Source organism: Pleurodeles waltl, chromosome 3_1, assembly GCF_031143425.1.
Source record: "Pleurodeles waltl isolate 20211129_DDA chromosome 3_1, aPleWal1.hap1.20221129, whole genome shotgun sequence".
Lineage (NCBI taxonomy): Eukaryota > Metazoa > Chordata > Amphibia > Caudata > Salamandridae > Pleurodeles > Pleurodeles waltl.
In genome coordinates this window covers 1,709,825,132-1,709,851,063 of record NC_090440.1, presented here as the reverse complement: position 1 = coordinate 1,709,851,063, position 25,932 = coordinate 1,709,825,132, and the positions used below count along the sequence as shown (strand labels likewise).

The window sequence follows — 25,932 nt, the reverse complement described above, 5'->3', positions numbered from 1 at the left end:
TGTTATCGCTCTGTTTTTGTTATCTCATGTTTTCATTCTTCCCTTGTATATACTACCTCCTCAGACCTGACCCATCCTAATTTATCCATTCCCTGCCTTCAATCTAGTATCAACACATAAGCTAAAGATAAGTCCAAACTGATGTAGTGTTGATTTTTCCACCCAAAGGTTGTGATCCACTTGACAGACGGTGTGGACGAAGGAATGGCTCAGTTACAGGCAGCTTCTGCTGCTCTGCAAAACGGAGGTAGGCAACAAACATATGAATATATCTGTACATGCCTTAGACTCTTGTGATGCATAAAGATGTGGCATATTTGTAAAAATGCATGACTTCTAAAAATAATCATGCTTCCTAGCCACTTGAGGAAAATGTTTTGGCTCTCTTTGCCCGGAACATCCTTCACTGTTGGTGGACGGTTCTGCTGTCAATAGGGAGATTCACACTCACTTTTGGGGGTGCTTAGTTGTGTCTTTTTAGGCCATTTAATGGTCAATGAGGTGATATCACTCACTCCTGTTGGGGGTCTGCATATTCTTGAAAGAAGTACACTTTCCCTTGAGGCATGTGCTCTTGCCCCTGATGGGTGCTTGATCTATGTTGTACGTTGAAGCTTGCTCAGAATGGTGAGATGTTTGCATTCTAGGTTTTACTCTGTATTGGTATTCCAGAAATGACGGTTGAACTTCGACTGGCCTCTTGAATGGGTACGTATCCTATGAAAGTGCCCTGCTGGAACTCTGGCCTGCTTGTGATTTTACTACAGCAATCAAGCTTAGGATAACTATTGAAGCTTCCTTCGGAGATGCTTAGTCTCCATTTAAAGGATAATATGTTGGTCTTTAGTTGATGCTATAGCATCATTGGTGGAATGTACTTCTGTTTTTGCAGTGATGGAGTCAGTTGCCCCTTGTATATTGCTTTGCTAACTTAGTGTAGTCTTTCCTGCATCACGGTGGAGTACTCAGCTGCCTCATTAGATCATGCTGTCTCAGGTAGCAATGTTCCTGTTTTACATCACCCTGCAGGTGTGAAGGCTATGCTTTTGGTGGGTCTTGAAGGAGTGCAGAAGTTTGAGGATGTCATGCATCTGGAGTTTGGACGTGGTTTCACCTACAACCGGCCTCTGAAACTCAACCTGCTGGATCTGGACTATGAGATTGCAGAAGAGCTGGTGAGAAACGGTTGGGCACTGCTATTTATGAAAGACTGGAGCTTTTAAGAGTGGTAAATGTAGAAACGTGTGCCTTTTATTAGGGGTATAAGTTAAAACATTAGCAGCAGGGCAGGCAGGCCTTACATTCCTTTGAGCATTTCCCCAGTGGGCTGGAGCCCTATAAGGCTGGTTTTGAAAGCCCAGGACAGTTAATGGGGGCATGTTTTCCTTTCCCCAGCTCCCTAAGGTTAATTGCAGCAAACACAAGGAGACTTTAAGAGAGAGAAAGAGAGGGAGATGAAGTTACAGAGAAAGCGATCAGAAGAGAAAGAAGAGAAAAGGAGAGAGAGGTAATGATGTAAAGAGAGAGATTGTGACAGGAGATAAAGGGATCGGGGCTGATTTGAGCATTTTTACCAGTGCTCATTTTGGGTCCTCAGTTCGGCCCTGCTGAGAAGGTCCACCTTGTTTAGTTTAGATAACTTACTTCTCTGCTGAATTCATATGATGTCTTTCACTCTGTTATGTGCTAATGGTAGAGGGCACACCAGATGCGAATAAGGCTGTTCCTCCTCCAGAAATGGCAGACCTTCTCAAACAGCTAGGCCATGTCCTAACAACATGCAACTAGGACAAATTTCTGCCCCTTTGGGCTTTATCACTGAGGTACTGTCATCTGCAGGTATGTCAACATTCTCCGTAATATCTAGGGTTTCGATTAAAATCACAACGTTTTTCTGGGGAGGGTGCTGCAACCTGGAGCTTGACACTGATCCCAGTGAGACACAGTCTCTCAAAGTCTCTATTAAGAGAATACCACCACTAGGCTATCAGCCATTAAAACCCTCCTCCTAGTACAAGCACTTGAGCTGTTCAATGACTTGCAGTTAAAGGAGCTTGAATATAACTATGAGTAGGAAAGTTTGGTTAGTGTTTACCGGGGCTTGAGTACCAATAGGCTTATCTAGCCATTTTGTTCATCTTATTTGTATGTAGGAAAAAATAAAATATAGATATCCTAAAAAGTACATCATGCTTTTACATGGAGGCACTACCCCAAACAAAGAATTTTACGATAATTCCAGACATAATAAAAATGTACACTTTCTGGACATTATTATACCTTCTGAACAACCACAAAATGAGGAGTATTAAACTTAGATTACATTTAGAACAAATATGCACTGACAGAGAAATAAGCGTTCTAGTAAAAGACCTAAGTAGATGCCCACCCAGAATATTGTTTCAAACTTCCTAAATCAGCCCTTCATTAGTCCACAGTAGTGCTTTTAGTGAAATATCCAGCCTATAAGCAGCAGATTTCATATTTCTGTATGTTACAGATACTTACCATGTGTATATCCTCCCTGTCTGTGAGAAGCTCTGATTATAACAGATGGTTGAAGTTGAAATGTGTTACAAGCACCTTACGAGCAGTTAATTATTTTGAAGGACAATATTGCGGAGAAAGCATGCTGCGGTGTCCCATGCAAGTGTTCTGGACAGAGAGGAGACCGAGGAAGCTTGGGAGCCATCGGACCAAAGGTATGTGCTTCTTCAGTACACCTGCCTACAGCAGCAGCAAGCAATGGAGTAATGTCTAGACACTGACGGTTTAGTATGATTAGTGTTCATAACTTGATAGAAACTTACCCATTTCATATGGCGCAGAAGCATTAGATGGTGAACAGGCTGTATGTGCTTTTGTGCATCAGAGATGGTAAGCAAAACGCATAGATGGTTATTAATAGTATTGGAAGAGTAAGTGAAATTAACACAGTTGCTATTTTGATGCCTCATACCAATGTGATTTTCATGCTCACTTCCTACTATTGCAAGTTAAATAGGTATGCAGTAGCACAAATCCTTGGATATTCGCTTGCTAGCTGCAAAGGCTTCTTTATTATAGAAAGCACTAATGTGCTTCACCTACACCTGTACTGGGTGAAATGTTAATAACTGAAGTCCATGGTCAAGACAGACCTTGTAGAATTTATTGTTTTCCATCATTTTCCTCATGTGGGCTAAATGATGGTTTATCATGAAATTGTGTTGAGAACGATGATCATATGCTCATCCCTTTAACTTCACCAGGCTTATTTTATTTGCCTCTTTGAAACAGCTGTGGGCCTCATGAACAGACATGCACCTTCCTTGGATTCTAATTACATTACAGTACTGAGGAAGTTGCACATTGTTGTACTTCTAGATTCAAGGTGAATCAGTGGATGTCTTCCACCAAAAGAATTTGAAGTGTTTTCTCCAGTGTATAGACCAGCTTATTTTCCTTCGAGTCTCGAGACTATGGGTACTAACCAGCACACCCGTGGCACACTATATTGGTCTACTCTTGAAGGTAACCTGTAGTGGTGCAGCAATATCAAAGTACCTGGGTGAGCAACAGGTCCTAATCTTTCATATTTACAGGCCAATAGAATGTTTTCTTCGTCTTCATTTGAAGACTTAGAGCAATGTGATACTGCTCTGGACATACATTTGAAAAAGTAAGCTGTTTCCCAAAGTCACTCTTATTGTTGAAAATACTATGGCAGTGCTTTATTTATTTAAATTTGTGAAGCACTTTGTTGATGCTGTTTCCATTCTGGAACAGCTGGGCAAAACAGATGCATTGATTTGACTTTTACTCTTGCTGCTGCAGTCTCTCTTCCATGTTAACTGATCTTTGTTTCCGTAGGGCGCCCCTGGTGAGAAGGGACATAGAGGCTTCCCTGGAGAAGAAGGTGGCGCTGTAAGTATCAAACACAGTCATTCTATTTATTGCCTGTCTTACTGACTTCAAATGGTTCTGTCAACGTAAATGAGTTGTGCATGTTCTCTTCCTTTCTTTCTTCCCTTATCCACACTGCCCCCACTCTCACTATCACCCAGACTCATTTTCTCTGCACAGATTTCTCCATAATGTCCTGTCAGTATTACACTTCAAAGGTATTACTGACCAGCCTCACCCATGCCAGTCACACCTTGTAAAGCAGAACCATAATAGTCTGCACTGGCGGTATCGGCATGAGTGATGAATGAAGAGTGGAATGGATAGCGCAGTTTATTCGGGGGTCAGTATTACAGCCAGTTTGGAGAAAGTTTCAGAATCAAATCTTATCCCAATGCGGGCCAAAGTCAGGCAAGACCTAAAGATACTAAATAATCTACACTTAACGCCCGTAGACAGATGTAATTTGTTAAAAATGATGATATTGCAGAATGTTCTGTATTTGTTCAGAGCTATACCAACTGGTTTAAGAAATTAGATGGCAATTGTATTAAATTTATAAGTCAGAATTATTTTCTCTGCACAGATTTCTCCAAAATGCCCTATTGGTATTATACCCTAGAGGTATTACTGGGCAGCCTCACCCATACCAGTCACAGCTTGTAAAGCAGAGCTGATTATCATACTTATTAAACTCTGCAGGAAAGGCAGTTACTTACAACTGCAATTTGTGTGGTAGTTACTTCGTTGGTAGAGCTCCATGTGGGGAAACAGTACCTTCAAGGTACATAGATGCAGTTAAGTAAATCTATATTTACCTAGCTATACTTACCTTCATGATACTGTGCTACCCAAATGTTGGCTAAAATATGCTTGTAACACAATATATTTCTACATGATAATCTCACATACAATCCAGAAGAGGTAGATTGTAATGCCGTTTATTACAAAGTTCCCCTCCCAATCCTCTCCCACATCATGCCTGCCTGCGGATTGTTGCACCAGAGTGGCAGCAAAGCAGCTTTTGTTGCCATTTGGGGATGGTTCACACCGCAGAGTATAAACACACCAAGTGGCTTGCCAGGGACCTAATCTATCCAGCTGCGCTGCAGCCCTCCAGCAGAGCATTTTAAGCACGACTCTTAGTATAGGCTTTGGAATAAGCACCTGTATCTCTACCATGATGGAACCTGTAGTGAGTGTGAGTGTGAGCAGCTTGGCATCCTAAAGGCTCTAGAAGGAGAAACTGAATCCATGTCACCCTAAAAAGTACACAGTTGTCAGGGTAACCATTTAAATAAGAATCATGCAGCCTGTGTTTGAGGTCATCCTGGGATTGTTTGGTTTGTTCTCCTTATTGCAGAAAAGATTTGGCCTCAGTGCCTCTGATGAGGAGACAGTCTGAGCTAGCCTCAAAGGGAACACAGATCCTTGTCTATATGTGAAGACCCTACAAGGTCCGTGATGCTGAAAGGCCATTTAGGGAGTTGAATAAATAGAAAACATGCAAGCAGTTGACCGTAATGCTATTCTCACACAAGAAGAGCTGCACATGCAATGGTATATATGGCTATTTATGTAATCTGCCTGCTAGTAATATTTTTCTCCTTTCTCTAGGGTGAACGTGGGTCTCCTGGAGTTACTGGAACTCAAGGATTCCAAGGATGTCCTGGTCAACGAGGAGTCAAGGTGCTTTTTTATCACTCATACCATTCAAAGCACCTGGCGGGCTTTGTAGACACATGCAGACACATACCTTCTCTTCTATACATTTAGTAATTTCCATTATCTGATCTTTTTGAAGCAGGAAGACCCCCACATCCATTCAGCTATACTATTAGGTATCATGATGCAGCAATTACCCTTGTGGTCACCTGCAACACAACTGACGCCTCCAAGAGTAAACAGAGAGTAGATCCATTGCCATAGGTGTAAAATAACTTGCAACACCTCAATGGAAGTGATGGTGCTGATTTTTTTTCATTTTTTAACATGTGAGATAGCAAATAGGAGGGTGGGAATTATACCAGAGCATGTTGGTGAGGTGCAAGACAGAGCATTATGAGGAGAAGTGACATACTCTTACTCCTGACAAAGTTGCACTGAGATGCTCTGTCTTGAAAGAGGATGCTATCTCTGCTCCTCTTGGGATGAGAACATTGGGCCGTTTGTAAAAACGTAATACATCATTAAAAGAACAATCATTATAGTCCTTAGAGGTATAGGAAGACACAGAAGGTCACTCCATCACATGAGTAAAGAAAACACAACTGACTGTTAAAATCATGGAAATAGGGGAATGATATTCACTTTGGGTCTAGAAAAAGCTTATTATTCCACATGTTCAGTGAGTGCCACAATATATAATCACCCCATGTTACTTCCGGGGCTATACCTTGCTTTCTTCTGTGATACAATGGAAAATAATTCACATATATTTTTATTTTCAGGGCACCAGAGGATTCAGTGGAGAAAAGGTATGCAACAACTTACTCCAAGCAAATTACAACTGTACTTATAATAGACTGAGCCACCATGGTGTTACAAAGCTTAGCTTTACTTATGTACTGGTATTTTGCAATTGGGCCTTCACTGAAGTCAGTCATATGTTTCTCACTGCCGAGAAATGAGATGTAATGGTTAAGACACAGAATCACTGATTACCATGGTCATCATTTCACCAACGAGCCACCCGATCCAGGTTAATTCTATCCCATATTCTGACAGTGAATGAAATTCTAGCTTTCTAAATGCTTAAAATGTGTAAATATGTTTGACCATTCATTAAAAATTTCATCTAGTGCCCTCTCAGTGGCATTGATTAAACCAAGTGATTTAGGACCTCATTTAGAATTCGGTAGGCTGTTGTCTGTTTTGCCATGGGCGTGGAGGCTTGACTCCACTACCCTGGTGGACAGCATTGTGCCATGTTTTGATTTCTCCATTGGCTTGGCAAAGATCTCTGTGCCTTGAGATGAGCCCTTGCTTTGCTGGACCCTCTGAAGGAATTGTAAGTTTGCTAAGGGACTGACATGCTTCATGCAGCCGCTTACTCAGCAAACATTTTTGTTTTTCCAAAGCAAACTCCTAAAGGTGGAGTTTGTTTGAATTGTTTTTTTTCTTCAAAAACTGAATGGCTGTCACACCCTGGAAGTATGCTTCCAGGGTGTGGGGGTCATTTTTAATTTTTTCCTGTTTGGTTCTGCCAGTCTGTTCCTGGTGGTCATGAAACTATGTCAGACCAACTGCTGTAAATAGGGTGGCAGGCCTGAGATACTTAGACCGACGGCTCGAGATCTGTCTTACTGTCAGTCCCAGGCACCGCTAGTGGAAACTTAGCAGTAAATAGAGTGGCCAAACCTTCAGTTTGGCGGTCATGTTACTCTGCCATGTCTGCGGGGGAGAAACTTGTCTGCCAAACTCTTAATAAGCCCCTTAGTCCTTAAAAGTACCTTTGCCGTTTTGTTCAAAGAAATGAGTGACTGTTTACAATGAACTCCATTCAACAAGTTTCCCTTGACTCATTCCATGCATGAATAGTGTTCAATCCATTGAAACAAATTTTGTATGGGATTCACCATAATACATTATTGGTCCTTTGATGTTTTTTCTTTTCAAACTTTAAAATGTGAACACGTGTGTTTAACAAACTGTTGTGATCCAAAGTCTATGATTCTAATGGGAGTCAATGGTTCTCATGGACACCCATTGATATTCAGCTCAGACATAGAATAACATACCACAGGCTCCAGAACGCCCATGAGCATCTGTCAGTGACCAGGATATTGACTTTTTTGTCTGCTTTAGGGGTAGAAAGCTTTAGCTTAACACCTTTTATGGTCATCAACGACCACCAATAAACAATGAAAGCACATTCTAGAAGCTGATGTAATGGAGCACAGAACTCTGACTTAACTGCTTGGCTGCTACCGATTAGCCATGATTCAATCAGTTTCGAACATTGGCTGAGGTGTGTTTATTTGCACAGGGACAGTTTTTTATGTTCATTTATTGTGTTTTAAAGATGCTCATTAAGCTTCTGTTGTTTCACAGGGTGAATTGGGAGAACTTGGACTTGACGGTATTGATGGTGAAGATGTAAGTATGGTGTTCGTTCTTATATATGTTATAGGTGAATCAACAAGGTAAAAATGTTTGTACAGTGGCCATATCCTTAATGCATCCAGTTCTTCAATGTATCTTAGGTCAAAGAAAACATGTTTAGTGTAATATAGCAGATGGCCCATTTCTTCTGCTAGTTCGGAGTACAGACAATTGTACCACGTATATTTTGAAATTGCATTTTCTATACCTTGGAAGTTGGAATTTGAGAAAATCTGCCTCCTCCAGTTGTTTTCTTTATTAAAATAACTTCGGGATAAAATATAATATGTTCTACCCTAGACTTTAGACTGATTCTAGGGCTTCGTATTATTGCTATTCCTCTGGCTGAAAGACCACCCAAATGGCCTACTCATAAAGCGTAAAAGAGATGGCCTCATTTTACTGTGGGTAACACTTATTAGATATCTATCCCTTCATCATGAAATTGAAGTCATGAGGCTAAATACAAATTCCAGATCTTTTCTCAAAGAGGCTTGCATGGATTTAAGGGCTGCAGAGTCAGAATGTCACAAATCCTACAAATGCCTTGCACATGGATTTTTTAGGTATGTTTTTGTTTTTAAACTACAATCTATTTCTTTTTCAGGGAGACAAGGGAATACCAGGCCCATCTGGAGAGAGGGGCGATGCTGGTGGACGGGTGAGTTGCGTTTCTCTGTAAACAGAATAACTTTAATTTCTGTGGTGAGAAAATATTTGATTTTATTGTAAAATAAAAGATCACTCAGAGGTAATAACATTTGGTTTCTCAGAGAAGTTAAGTTTTTCTACTGTCTGGGATTTATTTTGTTGTATTAGATCAGTGTAAATGAAAATATAATGTGCAACATAAATCAATGTATAGCACTTGAGGAACAGGTGGCTATTAGATAACCAACCCAATAGTGCATCCTGTTTCTTTATTGTTGATGGTTTATTATTTCTTACTTTTTTCCAAGGGTGATAAAGGACTGAAAGGAGAGAGAGGAGAACGAGGTGATGGTGGACTTCGAGGTGACTCGGTGAGTAACGTTTTAGAGTCATGTGAAAGTTTTCAGATTCGCTAGATATTGCCTGTAATTTTTTAGTTAACATGTGAGTAACCTTAAAGGTCCAAGGTCCAAATGCTTTTTCTTGCCAAGGACACTCAAAGAACATTTGAGTGGTTAACGTATACATTGTGTAAGACAGCCGTTTTGTCTCTGAACAAGGCCCTTGGTTAATCTTAGAACGGAAACATTTGATACATTTGATTAAGACTTTCAAACAACCATATACTTGGTAATTTATATGACCTTTAATTAAGACCATCATGCAAATTTTCATCGGACTGTCATTGAAGCTGTAAGTAAGATCCCTATATAGTTTTTTGGTATGGCCCATATACTGCCTTAGAGAAAGGACTACACTCACTCTTTCAAATGAGACTTCAACTAGCCTTTGGAGTATGGTACCCTGACATCCTTTGAAGAAAACTGTCTTGCATACTTTGAATATAGATCATTATACAGCCTTTTAACCTATTACTCTGTAATAAACGGGACTGCTAACATCCTTGAATGAAACGCAGGCCTAGATATGGACTCATTTTGTCAAGAAGACTATAACAATTTCCTCATGAGTAACCTTCTATTCTGTAACTGCTCTTGTGTCCACATGCACAATGGTAATTTCATCTGCTTTTGACCCTCCACTTAAAGGATCTCAGTGGCCTGGTAGGGCCCTAGGGCCCTTGTTATGTAGAAGCTCATTGTGTTCTGGTCATTTTTCATCAAGTAACTCAGGCCCCTTTTGCCAGAGTATCCTTATGCACTGGATAGTACTAATAAGTTACATGTGACTGTGTTACCATCTGCTCTGTAAATCAAACATTTCCCTTAACAGATACCCATAGATCTGCAAGATGCTGACTAACTCTCATAACATATAACATAACAAACCATAACCACCACAAATTCTGTTATTAAGTTTCTGACACACAATTAGATTTACAGTTTTGGTCAATTTGAGTATTTAGTAGAACAACCCAATGATCACAGAGAGGATGAGCAATACGAAAGAGAGTAGGGGCAGGTGAAAGAGAGGATGGTGAAGAAGGAGAAGTAGATCATGACACAACAGCCTGAAAGAAATCAATGCCAGACAATGATCAGTACACATTGATGCAAACCTTTTCACCTGCAGATAAAATATCGAAGTTCTATGCCCTTTTGGAGAGAGTAGCAATGACATTTGGATTAGTTATGGCTTCAACAGAGCAACACTGATTCCACTATGATTTTAATGAACAACCTAATACATTTTTGAAGTCCCTTCCCATCCTGGATTTTCTCTGGCAGGAGAGTGTGAAGTGGATGACAATTCCACCCACAGTTCCATAAGCAGTCTTGCCCACAGACAAGACATACAGTGCCCTGAACTCAACATTTCATCGTCTACTGGTCATCATTGTCCTGATTCAGTGATAGCAGGGGAGCAACATACATCACACAATCCCATCCAGGTGACCTCTCCACCTACAAGCAGACAGATGCGTAGATGTTGTTGGTAGAAGACTGAATGTCATGAGTGCAGCAACAGTAAAAGCAGCAAATTCTTTGGCTTTTCTGGAGTGGTATGACCACCAAAAATGTGAGGTGACATCCCTCCAATGCTGGACTGGCACCCATAGTATGAACATGAAGTGGCAAGGTCCATTTTCAGACAAAAACCTGATTTATCAGGCACGAACAAAGATCCAGCGATGGACATATCCAATGTAGGATCCCATCAGCAGGCAGGAGAAGTGGTTCTTCAGTGACATGAATGGCTAAAGATGGCATACTTTAAGCCGGAAGTGTAGATTAAAGTTACAGGCATGCAGTTTGATGACCAGACACTCTTTGGCAAAACCATTTCAAGAAATTGGGATAGATACCAATAGAGCACAGCCCCTTGAAACACTTTAATTTTGCAGATTTTAGATATAAAGGTCCCTGGAGAACTCTGTCTTCCTACGGAGGCTACTTGCAGTGTAGCTCCCAAAACAAGCAATCCACATGGTATCAACAATACTACCATGATCAGGGTTACACAATATTACTAAAATAATCCTACAACAAGAATTCAGATAAAAGGCAAGGTGGGTTGCATGCATACAACCAAGGTATTAAATAGGAGGAGTAAATGGTTCTCCAGAACATCCACAATGGGCACGCATAGGGGTTTCTATAAAAGCCACCTGCCAGCTTGGGAGAGCCATCACCACCTGGATTAGTTGCAACAGAAGGTCCGTGATCTACTTCTAAAAGATGCAATAACAAATGCTGAAAAGGCAGCAAAATCTAGGCTTTTGCCTCAGGTTCCTTTTGGTAAAAAATACAGGCTATTGTAGATCCATCCTGGATCTTTCAGACTTGAACAGATTCCTGTGGAGCCAGTACTTCTGAGTGGTTACACTGTAAAGGGAATTTCCCGACATCACTGATCCTTCAGTATACCCAGTTTTATATGTCTTCCACCATCACTAGTCATCTGAGATTGACTTTGCGAGTGTAGCATTATTAGTTCAGGACACTTCTATTCCCCCTCAAATCAGCCACAGGAGTCTTGGCACATCTGCAGAAAGAGAGGTGCCAGGTATGTCTGTATTTAGACAATTGTCTTATAAAATGTGCCATAGTAGGAGAACCAGGGCGTGCATTAAGGCTATGCTATCACTATTTCCTTGGAGTAATTCTAAACAAGGCAAAAACATCACTAGTCCCTGCAAAGACTCTTACATTCCTGGTGTCATTCCTCAACACATTCCAAGGAAATGCATTGTCTCGAGAGAAAGGCAGACAAAACTAGTGAAATTAGCAACATCTGTCTCAGACCTCTCACCAGTGCCAGTCCATTAGTACAAATCTCTGTGGGGCCTCATGTCTTCCTGCAACCTTCTGATTTCCCATTGCAGACTTCAGGTCTTGGACTCCCAGTCGTGACAGGATGATGGTTTATCAGTAGACATGCTGACAGTTGCACACAAGTTACAGTAGAGGATGCCACAGAATCTGTTGAAGGGTCTCCTCTTTCAACATCCACACCTTCAAAAGATTCGGCTAATGGATGTGATGATGGAGGGATGGGAATCCTACATGCAGAATATAGATATGAATGGAAAATTACTGGACACAGTAGAAAGTCTGCACATATACAGTTTTTAATTTTGTGCAATCTACCAGAGCTTCCATGCTTCATGTCATGTCTCGGAAACACCTCCATCTTGATCAAGACGTACAACACAACATCCATGCATTACATCTGAATCAGGGCAGGGTGAGATCTTATGCTCTATGGGAAGATGCACAGCAGTGGATGGAACTAGGTGATAGCCAACATCATCAGTAGAACATCCCTCGGGGCTGCAAAGCAAAAATGCAGAGGCCCTCAGCATTACCCTCTACGAGTGTCACAAGTGGGAGCTCACATTAGGAACAGCTGCAGCAAATGTTCGATTTCTAGCATCACTTTCAAGAAGGTCTGTTTGCAGTAGAGCAGGATGATATTGTGGTTTCTTTGCCAGGAAGTATTTCTCACAAGGGACTCAGAGAGTTTTAGATGAATTTGTCCATCATCTGCAAACACATTTCTGCTGTTCCCTCTGGTTCTGAGGGTCCTTGGCACAACACAAATGGAGCCATGCAAAATAACATTGAGCACTCCAGCACGTCCCAGGCAGTACCAGTATGAAGCCCCAGTGTGACTTTCAAGCACACCACCCTTGACCCTCAAGATAAATTCTGTCCAAGCAGGGAGGCCAATCTCTCCTTGCCAGCCTGGAATACTTGACCTCACAGCCTGTCTCCTTGTTACTTAGAGTTCAGACATCTAGATATTCTGCAAATGTTTACTGTAGAGATGTTTGTGTACAAGCACAAGCCCCTTCAGCTTCCACAACTTACAACATGAATTGGAATAGATTCTGAGTTTTGTTCAGATAAGAGTTTAAGCCTACTCTTATTTTGGTCCTCTAATGCATCCTGCTAAAGCTAGTCTCAAATGTGCCTAGCAGTGGAAGCAGCACAACAATGCTATCAGAACCTCAACCAGCTGCCCCCTGTCTCCCTCCCCCGCCTCAGGCCTCCCCTTTCATACCTTCTCTCCCTGTTGAACCCCCTCACTTCATGCCACAGGGATCACCACACTCTGACTTTGGGTATCATGGCACAGGGGACCTAGATGACATGACCCTGCAGGACAACCCTTCGGATTCTTGTGATGTAGAACCTATAGGGGACATGAACCACAATCTCTACCCTGCCTGTACCTCCCTGCAAGATGAAACTACCTCTTGTCATTAGGTACTTGATAGGGTGGCCTCATTCCATAAGGTGACATGCATAGGGATATCATTGAGGAGGGTTTCTTTCTGGAAAGTCTCTCCTCCTCACCACAGTCCATGCAGTACCTCCCAATGCTGAAGGGAAAGCTTAAACCAGCCTTGGGCATCATTAGGGAGCTGGCTAAAGCTTGTGTAGTCAGCTGTGTGGACTAGCCTTCACCTCTGTCCGGCTCCACATAGCTGCGGTGGCTGCTTATCTCCAAAACAGATAACACATTTCCGTCTTCAGGATTCTGATCTCAAATCTGTTATACAGGTCTCAAATGGGTCATTCCTCAAAGGGTCACCCAGCCCTTGGTGTGGAATCTCAGTATCGTGAATACAAGCCTTACAGGTCTGCCATTCAAGCACCTCCATTCCTGCCCCCTTCAATTCCTCTCTTGAAATGTAACATTACTTGTTGCTATCACCTTACTCAGGCATGTCAGTGACCTCCAAGCTTTAACATTGGAAGAACCTTTCTTTCAGGTTCACAGGGTAGGGTTGTCCTTTACACTAACTCTAAATTCCTTCCTATGGTGGTCTCACCATTCCACCTTAATCATTCTATAGAACTCCCAGTTTTCTTTCCTCAACCTAACTCCCTTGCAGAATTAAGCGAGCCCTAATGTACTAAGTGGACAGCTCAAAGCCCTCTTGAAATACTCTTTGCTGCCATTTTCAAACCTCATAAAGAGAGGGCTCTATCACAATCAGGCATAGCCTGATGGATAGTGAAATGTATCCAAAAATGTTATGCAAAAGCCAACAGGGCTTTGCCTATTCCTCCAAAGCCCAACTAGACAAAAAGGGCCCTCTATGGTCTTCCTGTGGAACATTCCCATAGCTGACATCTGCAAAGCAGCTACTTGGTCTACACCACACATTTATTTTTCAAAACACTATTGTATAGATGTACTAGCACACCAATTAGCTAATGTTGCTAAGGCTATGCTCAGTATGCTATTTCAGTCTACTGCAACATCCACAGGCTAGCCAGTGCTCATGGTAAGACTGCTTTATAGCCTATGCACAGCATGTGTATCTGTAGCCACACATACCTCAAATGAAACTGTTTATAAAAAATGAGATTTGAGCTGCTTGCAGAAGGTTCACAGAAGGGTCAGCAGTGAGTTCTAGGCTGCTGTGGCTTTTTCAGAGAAAGATTTGTTCTGTGCGATGACTGTTCTGAATTTCTGTGAAAAAAGAAGAAGGGTTTGCTGACTACTCAAGCCTCTCGAACCACCAGTGACAGCAAGTAGATTGGCTAAGCAAGGAGGGATGTTTTTGTGGATGACTTTGTGCACAATGCAGCAGTTTTTGAATGTCATGCTGGCTCTGATAGATAGCCAGTGGAGACTACAGCCTGTGATATAACTAAAACTTAGGACCTCCGCTTCAAGGAATGACGAGGGTGTTCCCCTGCAGTACCCACACCTTTGCACTCACCACCCACCACTATGTACAATAACTTCACCTCTGCCATCTGCATTCAAAAGGCATTAGCAGGGTTGCCACTGATAAACTTGCTGTCATTTTTTATTATCAGTAGTATTATTATAACCATTTATACAATTGGAGTTCAGAGTCTGAACTTGGGAGTTTAGGGGCTGACTATAAGTGCCCCTGAACAACACTTAAATGTGTCTCTAAAAAATGGTCTCTATAGGGGTAGTTTTCCAAAGGACTTTCAGTTGCAAACCAAATCTATCCACCAAAAACAAAAATGAATTGGGTCATTTATAGATGGATCATACTACTCTGCCATAAATTGGCAGCGCTCCCATCCTGCTAAACTGGCAGAGCTCCCACTCTAGGAAACTGCCAGGTACCCTGCCCAACTAGCGTCTGTCTTGAGTCCCATTGTATAGCACTGGATATCTCTGACTCCCATTGTTACTGATATCAAGGATGTCTGTAACTCTGGGGTCAAAGTAAAGGCTATTACAAGTGGACCCTGAGAGTCTCCTTAGAAATGTGGAATTACCAGGGGACGTGGTAATTCCAGGTCAGCAGCACTGGGTATTTCTCATTCTAATACACACAGAAATGATTGCCCCATCAGAATTACATAGACATACCTGCTTATTGTGCTAGGGACAGCTGACTACACCAAATCTGGTAATAGTTACAGAGTACTCTATAGCAAGTTATATAGCCTTTCCTCTTTGTGGGCATGTTTATCCATCATGCTACAAATATTACCTGGGTGGCATTTTACATATTATTCAACTACAGACACATTGCTATGCCAGCTTTTACGCACCACACTGTATAAACCACATAAATAACCTTTAAAACTGGAATGGAGAATTTCCGTCAACTTGATTAACAGATTAATTGGTTGAGAAATACTTATCGAATACACGTATGACCAAAGGCTCCATGGCAAGTCAACTTGATTTTATGAAGAAGCCAATCTGAGGAGGGTTTTCCAAAAGAGAAAGAATTTTAAGGCTCACCTGAAGATTGATTAGAGTAAAATGCAGAGATAGTAGTAAAGAATGCAGAGCTGTGAATGCAAGTGTGCTTATACTTGGGAATCCTTTTAGGGACATGGACTTGGAGCGAAGGTTATGCATGGACCACTACAGCTGGATTTCTTAGCCTTGAACAGAGGGTCGAGGGTGGTGTTAGATGGCAAGTGAAGACAATGTAGTCTTAAAGAGCATAAGCAACATGTTTTCAGAAACTGCAGATGAGTCTGACCACAAGGCTCTGGTGCCACTCTACTTTCCTATGGGAGTGCGGTTCTAGGCCTGGAGAGGATGTACTACCACAACTCAGTTGTGAGAATATATACATCAGTTGTAATTCATCCAGCAGACATTGGGAGATTTTCTCCAGGAGACACAGCTGATAGAAGAAGAAAGAAACAATTACAGTGATATGACCAGCTTTATCCAGGAGGAAGTCTAGGTTCTCCATTTCTTTGGTTAGAAAGAGTACTGAGTCACCAGGTCCAGATTTAAGCAATGGCTAGTAACCTTCTCATTCGTCCAAGACAAAACCGTGCTCCTGTCAATATCTAGCTTCAAGTCATTTGACCTATCCATGACTGCTAGGCAGAAAGACATTCAGAAAAGCAGACATATTTTGGTTTAGATAGATAACGATTATCACAAAAGATCTGAAAGCAACAAGACCTTAAAAGTGATGGAGAGAAAGCCTGTGATAAATTACCCAGGAGTGAGGAAAGCTAGTCAAAGCATGTTCTTCGTATACTTATTGTCGCTCACCTCTTAATCAGAATTGATTAGTTGACCATTTCAAATGCAGCATGTAAGTGCAGTGGTCCTGAACTTTGCTTTTCCAAACTCAAGGACCAAGCAGCATCCAGGATGGCAAGAAGCATGTATAGGAAGTATGATAAAAGAGCAGGACAACTTGATCGGCTAGGCCCAGAAATTTACTTCAGGCCAGGTTTGCACTCTACTATAAAAATAAAGCAGAGAGAGAGGGAGTAGCGGCAGACTAAGGTTCCAGCCAGTGGTGGTTTATACTTTAGTCCATGATTTCATCCTGATTACACATGTGCCTGAGTCTGCAAACACACACTTTAGTGTCATGCAATGTCAATGTCATGCAATACGATAAGAGGCTAGCCGTGCTCTGAGTAGAGGTGCCACAGCCTCGCACTGGCTGGTGGGCAACTGAACATGTGCATCTGGTTTGCATGAGAAGTGTGGCTTCCCAGTGGCACTAATGACATTTTCCTAGAGTCTGGTTATTGTACCGCTCCTGGAGCATATTCTGAGATCCATGTCACTCACATGCATCTATCCACCTGTTCCCACTAGTAACAGACTGGGCGTGGAATGTTTTTGACAACTACGTTCTTTGCCAAGTTAAAAAGGGTGACATTAAGGAGGAGGTATTATTTATGACTGGTCTAATGCTGCCGAATTCTCCCTCCCTTCTAGGAGAGGTGGACTAGACAGGACAGTTCAGCCCATGGCTGTGATGTAAAGGGCAGGTATTACAACCAACTATGCTTTCACTTCACTATTTATCTTTTTAAACAAGGAAAGAAGGATGTAACACTAGCTTTGGCACTGTACAGGCATGTTCACTAAATGCTAAAGAAATAAGACCACGTTGGTGAAATGCAGTTGTGGGAGTTCTTGTGACATGACAAAGTACAGTGAGGACATTAACTGAATAGTAATATATTTTAATATTAGTTTAATATAGCCAGAAGTGGGGCATGTATGTCTGTTTATTCATTTATCCTGCCTCCATGTTTAAACCCAGAGGGATTCAAAAGTAGTAGGTTATCAGATGCCATAACAGTACTGAGCTATTTACCAATGAAAAACATTATAAGAGTCTAGCATTACAAGCTGTCAGTGCAGAAGGGGTAGTGATGAAGAAAATGTTAGCCAGTCTTGTAGCCACTTTTCTAATTTGTTGAAGATTGGAAATGAAATATATTAAGGATGTTGAGTGAGGGGTCTGGTGTATCTCAGACTCTAAGCTCTGTTACTTTATTGGCACATGCACCCTGCACTATATTGTAACACTGTTGGCAATCCTGTCAATTTCCTTTTACAAATGTGGTTACTGGCAGATATGTGTTTTTAAAATGCTGATAGGGATAAAGAAGAATAAGTCACAAGTAATTTGCGCCCCCTAACCCGGGGATTTTAGCACTCGAGTCTCTTCCAAGATGTTGCGCCCGGTGCGGCCGGCCCCCCCTGCACCCCCCACGCTATGCCACTGCTAACACTGCCCCAGCCCTACTGGCCTTTCAGAGGTACCAGCCTGGTGTCAACAAACTCTGAAATTGCATGAAAGCCAGTCCCTCTCGGATGAAAGTAACCTCTTTCTTGCTGTGCATGCCTTCATTTCACTCCAAGCACTTCATCTGTGGAATACCCCATACTTTCGATTTTCCTATTCTCTTCCCTTCTAGGGCGCCTTGATGCGCATATACTCTGTCCCAGTCAGTTCTGTGGTTCCTCTTCCCATCTCAGATGAGCAGTGCTAAGAGAAGAATTTTCTCTCTCTCTCTCTTTCTCGCTCTCTCTTTCTCTCTCTCTCTCTCTCTCTTTCTCTCTCTCTCTATCTCACTCTCAGTGGCCCACCCACTCTCTAAGTGGGCCTTGCAGGCGCTGAGTGAAAGAGAAAGTAATAAGTTGTTATTTTGTTTCTCTTCAGGCTTGAATCAATGTGACGTTAGCATGCTGCATGTGGCAGCTATTGTAGAGCCATAAAGACTTGAGGTTCAGGCAAACCGTGGTGCCCTCCTTCAGATATACCCCTACATCGCTGCCATTGTGGGTGTGGTCATATCTGCCTGTAGAATGAACCAGGGGTGGCTCCTCCATAAGGGCGAAGGAGCGTTGCCACCCGCCAGCAGCAACCACTGCAATCCTTTCACAAGGAAGGGAAGAGATTATGGGGGTGATTCTAAGTCTGGCGGGCGGCGGAGGCCGCCCGCCAGACTTCCCCCTCCAAAATACCGCTCTGCGGTCGGAAGACCGCTGAGGGTATTCTGGGTTTTGCACTGGGCTGGCGGGCGACCGCCAAAAGGCCGCCCGCCAGCCCAGTGCAAAACTACCTTCCCACGAGGACGCCGGCTCCGAATGGAGCCAGCGGAGTGGGAAGGTGCGACGGGTGCAGTGGCACCCGTCGAAATTTCACTGTCTGCAATGCAGACAGTGAAATTCTTTGTGGGGCCCTCTTACGGGGGCCCCTGCAGTGCCCATGCCATTGGCATGGGCACTGCAGGGGCCCCCATGGGCCCCACGACAACCCATACCGCCATCCTGTTCCTGGCGGGCGAACCGCCAGGAACAGGATGGCGGTATGGGCTGACAGAATCCCCATGGCGGCGCAGCTCGCCATGGAGGATTCAAATGGGCAGCGGAAAACCGGCGGGAGACCGCCGGTTTTCCACTTCTGACCGCGGTCAAACCGCCGCGGTCAGAATGCCCAGCGGGGCACCGCCAGCCTGTTGGCGGTGCCCCCGTCATGCCAGGGTTAGAATGACCCCCTATGTATTTTACCGTGATATGCCAGCATGATTGTTGCAAAATCTGAAGCTTCCATCCTGCCAATCTTACTGGCCAAGCTACGCCCCTGGTTGCATGAGACACCCTCCATGTTTAGAGATTCCAATAGATATACGTCCAGTTCGTTTTTGAGGGGAGTTGAGAGGAGGAGGAATTTAGTTTTTTGGGGACTTTAGTAGGGGGAATTTCTTACTCATCCATGTTTACAGTTTGGATAGGCAGATTCTGAGGGCCAAGATTTCTTGAAATGGTGACATTTTTAAATATAGTTGGATGCCATCTGCGTATGGATACAGTTTCACACCAAAGTGCTTTAGATAAAGCTTAGATGCTCCATAAAGAGATTGAATAGTGGTAGGAGCTAAAATAGAGCCTCTTTAGGCTCTGCAAGGCATTTTGGAAATGGTGGAGGTGTGATCTTCCGTCTTCACTAGTAACTTGGATATGGTAGGATTTGAAGCTTGTCACGAAAGACTATTCAGTGTTCACGTCTGCAGTATCAACACAAGCTTTATTTGGTCATAAATAACCATTAAAGCAAAAAATCACGATAATCCAAAGATTACATACTTGAATAATAAAAACAAAAAAATATGAAAAGTTAAAAAAAGACGTCAATCAACAATTATAATAGAGTAAAACTCTCATTCCATAACCTTGCAGCATACATATTTACAAATAACTGTATTTTAAAAAACGAGTACTTGTATGCCATGCGGCCACAAGGAACTTGCTAACAGCACAAATAAGGCAGGTGAGGTATCGCTCTTCAAGATCCTTAGGGCGATACTACATTGTCTTATGCCCGTATTCCGGCAAACTGGACGAATCCATTTACGCCGGAAGAGGGCATATGCTGGACAGAAAAACATAAAATGTTCAACGGATTCAGAAACTTCATTACAGTCAGCACATAAATCAGATATTGAGTCTGCAGTAGTCTTTTATAACTGACATAGTCAAGAGCTACTGACAGGTCTAGCAGCACAAGCAAGCACAGGTCACCTTTATCCACTACACGGGATATATTGTCTAGTATTTTAAAAATTGCTGTTTCAATGCTGAATCCTGGTGTAAATCCTGATTGTTAGTTTGGTAGGTGGTGTTCATTTGACGTTACCTTTATTAGTTGCTTATCTGGCTAGCATCCATTATCCCCAATGTGCCTTTTTGACACTGAGGTAAGAGAACTAATTTTACAAAAATTTCATGGGGAGTTCTCACATCCAACATTTTTTGCCTGGTGCCTGCACCCCTGGGGCGGTAAAGCTCATTTGCAAACTAGGAACTCTCTAAAATGGTTTGTGAGTGTTTCTTTACAAATACTAGTAAAATGTATTACTATAAAGTCTAATTAAGAGCTTGAAAATGCACAACTTTTTAACACAACGTTCTCTTGGAATGAATGACCCGCTGAATACTCTTGGTTGAGGTGACATGGCGTGTAAATTAAATATAGATATGGGGTGGGTGAAGGATTCCGCTCTGCCGGTGGAGTTTGCAGAATTTTGCCCACTCCGCGCAGAGCACGGAGTTCCAAAAATCTCAGAGAAGCGACGCAGAGAAGATTTTATTTTCTCCCACAACTCCCCAAGCAAGAGAAATATGAAAATGGTGAGCGAGATTTCCGAACACGGGTGGTTGCAGCAGGACGCTACTGCTTGCATTGAGAAAGCTACCGCTCGCATTGATGAAGCTACCGCCTGAGTAGAAAATGTACTTGAGCTGCAGAAAGAGGTTAGCACCCTATGGCGCTCCACATGATGCCGTTTGTGCTAATTTTACAGCACAGGAGAAGTTGCTAGAGCTGAGAATGAGTGTGACTTACCCAAACTTCGCGGCTCTCGGAACTCTCGGTAGCACAGCAGAGTTTTTTCAACACTTCGCGGACTCATAGAAGAACTCCGTGAACTCCACCCAGGCCTACTATGGACTAGGATGCAGCCCAAGTAAATACCAGTGGCTGAGATTAATTAAAGTATTCCATCCATCACATTTTTGTATGCTTTACTAAGTCATTGTTAGTGGGAGAAGTATGCCCAGATGTGGGTCCTGTGCATACACTGTCCCTGGAATCAAGCTATACATAGATGACCTAACTAGGGTGAAACGGGTCCTAGGTTGGTTGTGTTCTGGTTTAGGGAGGACCTTGCCTGTCAGTTTGAGAGTGATTTGTATATATCTGTGTCCAAACGGAGGTGGCACAGTGTGCAAAATAGTGATGAAGTCGTATGCGGCCAAACTAATTATCAGTGGGTGAGACTAATTCATGCATTCCATCCATCACTTTTTTGTATACGTTACTGAACCTTCTTGGCAAGTCATGCTCATTCGCTGCACTTACTTGGTCTGGCAGTTTCAAGATTGAGGGCCTAATTTACGTGTTGGCAGAGAGGCAACTCTGTCGCATCAGCGATTGTGTTCCCTCGCCACCAACATAGTGGTCCGCCCGGCTGTTTTAATTGCGGATGGACCATACCTTGGCCATGATGGTGACTACTCTTTCACTGCTGTGGCCATAATTGTATAATGGCTGTCGGAGAATTGGCTATATGCCCATCTGCCCAATTAGTATGGGTGTACATATAGCCTTTTTTACTGTCCATCATCACCAGGCAAACCCTGGCAGTAAGGGGTGTAAAAAACACAACATGCCCCTCACCATGGGGGATGGCTGCTGTGGCGAGGGAGGCTTTATGTTATTCATTTTCAAAACGAAATTCCTGCGTCTTGATTTTCTATTTGAAAAAAAGAGAAAACATTTTGGCGGTTCAAGGCTCCTTCATTTTAACAGATCACTGCACCAAACTGCAAAGAGCATTAACTGAAACCGCCATGACTGTGGATCCTCCCAATGCTCCCTGCTTGGTGGTATTTCTAAATTTGGCAGGAAGCATCTCCATCAGGGTGCTGAGCAAATTATTGGCGGAGAAATGGGCTGTCACATAAAAACGAAATTAGGCTCTTAGTCTTACCTCCGGTTCTACCTTTCACCACTTTAAAATTACAGCAGGCACTGCTGCTGGAAAGTAGGGTCTAAAGTCGTCCTATGAACAGAGTTGTTGGCCTCTTGCCAGAGGAGAAGACTTCAAAATGCATCTTCACTTAAAGCACCAAAACTATTAAATAGATTCTTTCTTTATTAAATGCTATTACTAAAAGTCAAACAGAGCCTTTCCATACCCTAGAGGTCACCCTGCCAGGGCGAAAGCAGTAACAGGACGTTTCATGAAAATTGTTTCCTTCCGTAATTCAGGACTCCTTGCTGCAGAGGGAAAAGTTACTGGAGGCTCTCAAGTTTGGGTAACCTCCCAAGAATTATAGGAAATTCCTATTTGCTTGCTGTTTGGAAGCATAGTTGTCACTGGGGAGCAGAGTTTGCTAATTAAAATGGCTTTCAGTATTAGCATTTTCCGATTTATTTTTTTGTAAAGTGTGTATGTTTTTACTTTGTGATTAAAAGAAACTTTCTTACAACTGAAATGTTTAAGAAATAAAAAATAAAAAAAATAAAGCTGGTCTAGGTTTGGCCAGTCTGCTGGTAGCTATTCTACAGCTTATGACTGTGGCACAAATACTCTTGCTACGGAACTAATACAGGTAGGTGACTTATTCTACTGCTCCTCTATGCAGTTTGAGTGTTTAACGTGTGCCTGATGTTGGAGATTTTGTGCCTACTCAAAACATTTTCCTAATAGTTTCCACTTGCTTTTATTTTTTTTAGGGTGAGCCTGGGACAGATAATACTCAAAGAGGACCCCGAGGGCCAAAGGGTGAAATAGGTCCATTGGTAAGTATCCTGTGACTTTGTCTTGTCTCTCACAGATTATTGTGACATAGCCTCATTGTGCCACCATGGTGATTCTTCATTGCTTCTTTGCCTATCTAGTCTCATGCCATGAAAATTGCATAATCCTGACACAGAGTTAATGTCATGTCCACCCTCCACTACTATGTAATTATATATTGGAAAGAAGAGAAAATCCAGTGAGGAGATAAACCTTCTTCCAGGTGCCAGGAAGTGCGTTTTTCAAATTCTGATCCATAGCAGGGTAACAACAAGACTAATGGCAAAATGTGTCAAGCAGCATTTAAAGCAAGACACAAATGTTTCCTTTAGGTCCCAAGACATCATAATAATAACCATTTCTCATCTTCCATTAAGTATGCTTCTAGTAAAAACACAGGCAAATTTACTAGAAAGTGGCACAGCACAGCACAAAAATGGCAGCGCCTTGCTACATCACTTTAGAAACACAGGGATGGGTCATATTTCCAAAATATGGCGCACCCCTGTGTTTCCCATAGGGCTGGCACTAAATTTAGCTGCCAGTGCCAAGGCAGGCATCCTTGTACCATAGTGCAAGGGTGTCTGGCGTTTTGCTCTTTCAGTGTGTGCTGCATAATGCAGCACCTATAGAAAAGGCAAAAATGAGGAGAAATAAAAGTATTTCTCCTCGTTGCGCCATGCTAACACCACCCCTAGGGTGGCGTTAGTTTTTGGTGCTACTTCAGATTTACAATTCCTTGTAAATCTGGGGCAGCGTCAAAAGAATTGGGTGTTGTGGTGGAATGCCCACAGCAAAACACCCATCGCATGCCCCTTTACCACAGAATACTCAGTCAGAGAGGCCCATATTTATAATGTGGCGTTAAGCCACAAAATGTGGCTTAGCGCCATCTTGTAAATATGGCGCAGTGCACAGCTCCCCTGGAGCATCACAAAAAGTGATGCTCCGGTGGGGCGAGGGGCTTGTAAATATGCCCCACAGTATTTACCAATGCCATTCCTCTTTAAAAAAACATTCAGTCAACCTATATTGGAAACGAAGGCTGAAGTGCCATCTCTGAATGGGGGAGGGGCTTTTACAGTGTGCCTGCTCGCCATGCAAAAGATATTTTCCAATGAAAAAGATTAAGAAAACATCTTTAAATCCTGCTTTGGCTTCCTTATCACCACATTTTAGCAGCACTGCATTTTTATGTATTTTCCCTATAAATAGTAAAAGAAGGTCCTGTGGTGATTAAACAAGCAGCTGTCTAATTGTAATTGTGAAGGAAAGAGGAAACCCCATATGAATGAGTATTTAAAAGTAACTTGTTATCTCATAATTCTAATATTTGCACAAATTTTGTTTCTAAAAATATTCAAATCTACGCCCGATATTCATAAAGCATATAGCAGTCATTTGGAAGTAGACATGTGTCTATATCACCCCTGGGCCCCTTGCTAGTGAGAATAGAGAATGTCTTTTTTAGGCCCAAGGAAAGGCTGATATAATTCCATGCAGGATATCTGCGAAGGTCCCACATAGACAAACCTTCATCTGGAGTATTGTGTGCAGCTGTGATTGCTTGTTCTGACATTGTGTGCCCAATTCTGTGGCCTCACAAATAAAATAAGGCTCAGTTCAAAAGACCACAAAAGGCAAGTTTGGAGACCACATACTCAGAAACATAGGGTAAATGTAGACAAGCAAGGAAGATGTATTCAAATGGGTGAATAGTTTAATACATAATCGATGTAAAGAGCATCTGAATAATTCTAATATGTCTACACCATAGGACAAAAATAAGAATGCAAATTGGCAGAAACATTTAAGTCCTGAAAAGGAATGCATATGGTACAGAAAGCTGTAGATTCCAGCAGAAGAGCTATTCTAGAACCGGAGGTCATGTCATGAGGCACAAGGAGTTACACAGAGAAATGCAATGGAGGCAAAACCAGTAACCAATGCCTATGAAAATATAGTTACCTTTATGCCTGACAACTCAAAACATCATTAAACTGGGTCTAACCAGGGCATATGGTGTTATAAGCAGACAATGTGATTGGCTAAAAAGCTTTTCAAGCTTATTCCCTAACTCAGGATGAGACTGGGTATGCGCATGATCTGCTCCTCCATTTCAAGGAGTGCTTCAATTCTTGACTGCATGTATACACTCATCTTCTCACTGCTTCTTTTCTGTGCTCCAGGGAGAACCAGGCGTTGATGGGCAGTCGGGCCCAGCTGGTGCACCTGGGAAGGATGTAAGTACTCTCCAGTTCATAATATATGGCCAACATGGTTGAAAAGGTGGTAGATCATATTCATGGAAATATGTGGGTTGGTTGATGAGCGAAGATGATCAAAAGGAGTGTGATGCCCTCCAAATCACGGTGAATAGAGGGATACTGTATGCCATTACCTGGATCTCACAACTAATATTTCTTCTAATGAACACAGATAAAGTCTAATGTCCTAGCGCACTGCAGAAAGGAAGATAAGACAATGTATTTACAAAAGAGAGAGGTGAAGCCGTATGTATTTAACTTAGCCTCAAACCTTGTGCGAATAGGTTAATTTACCTTTGTGGACACCCCCTACCCCCAGCAGTTTCTCTTTTGGAAGGAAGGGAGTAAGAGATGTAGTCCGGACAGAGTGGGTGATTCAAGGAATAGAGGAAGGAAGATAGAGTGGAAAGAAAAGAAAGGAGGATAGGTAGAAGGAAACAGATAAGAGAGGAATGAATGAATGAATTAAAAAACAATAAAGTAACGAGGAAGGGAAGTAAAGAAATATGATAGGAAAGGAGGAAAGT

At 42.4% G+C, this 25,932-nt stretch overlaps 1 protein-coding gene across 1 annotated transcript in view; it reads left to right on the top strand.

Moving 5' to 3' along the window:
• Positions 1–25,932, top strand: part of COL6A3 (collagen type VI alpha 3 chain) — a 291,731-nt gene that overhangs the window by 134,622 nt on the left and 131,177 nt on the right. The window contains exons 14-24 of the mRNA XM_069225565.1: positions 169–247; positions 1,030–1,175; positions 2,610–2,702; positions 3,853–3,906; positions 5,503–5,574; positions 6,336–6,362; positions 7,939–7,983; positions 8,597–8,650; positions 8,949–9,011; positions 23,075–23,140; positions 25,328–25,381. Of these exons, the coding sequence (XP_069081666.1) occupies positions 169–247; positions 1,030–1,175; positions 2,610–2,702; positions 3,853–3,906; positions 5,503–5,574; positions 6,336–6,362; positions 7,939–7,983; positions 8,597–8,650; positions 8,949–9,011; positions 23,075–23,140; positions 25,328–25,381 (753 nt within the window). The remainder of the gene's footprint in view (positions 1–168; positions 248–1,029; positions 1,176–2,609; positions 2,703–3,852; positions 3,907–5,502; positions 5,575–6,335; positions 6,363–7,938; positions 7,984–8,596; positions 8,651–8,948; positions 9,012–23,074; positions 23,141–25,327; positions 25,382–25,932) is intronic.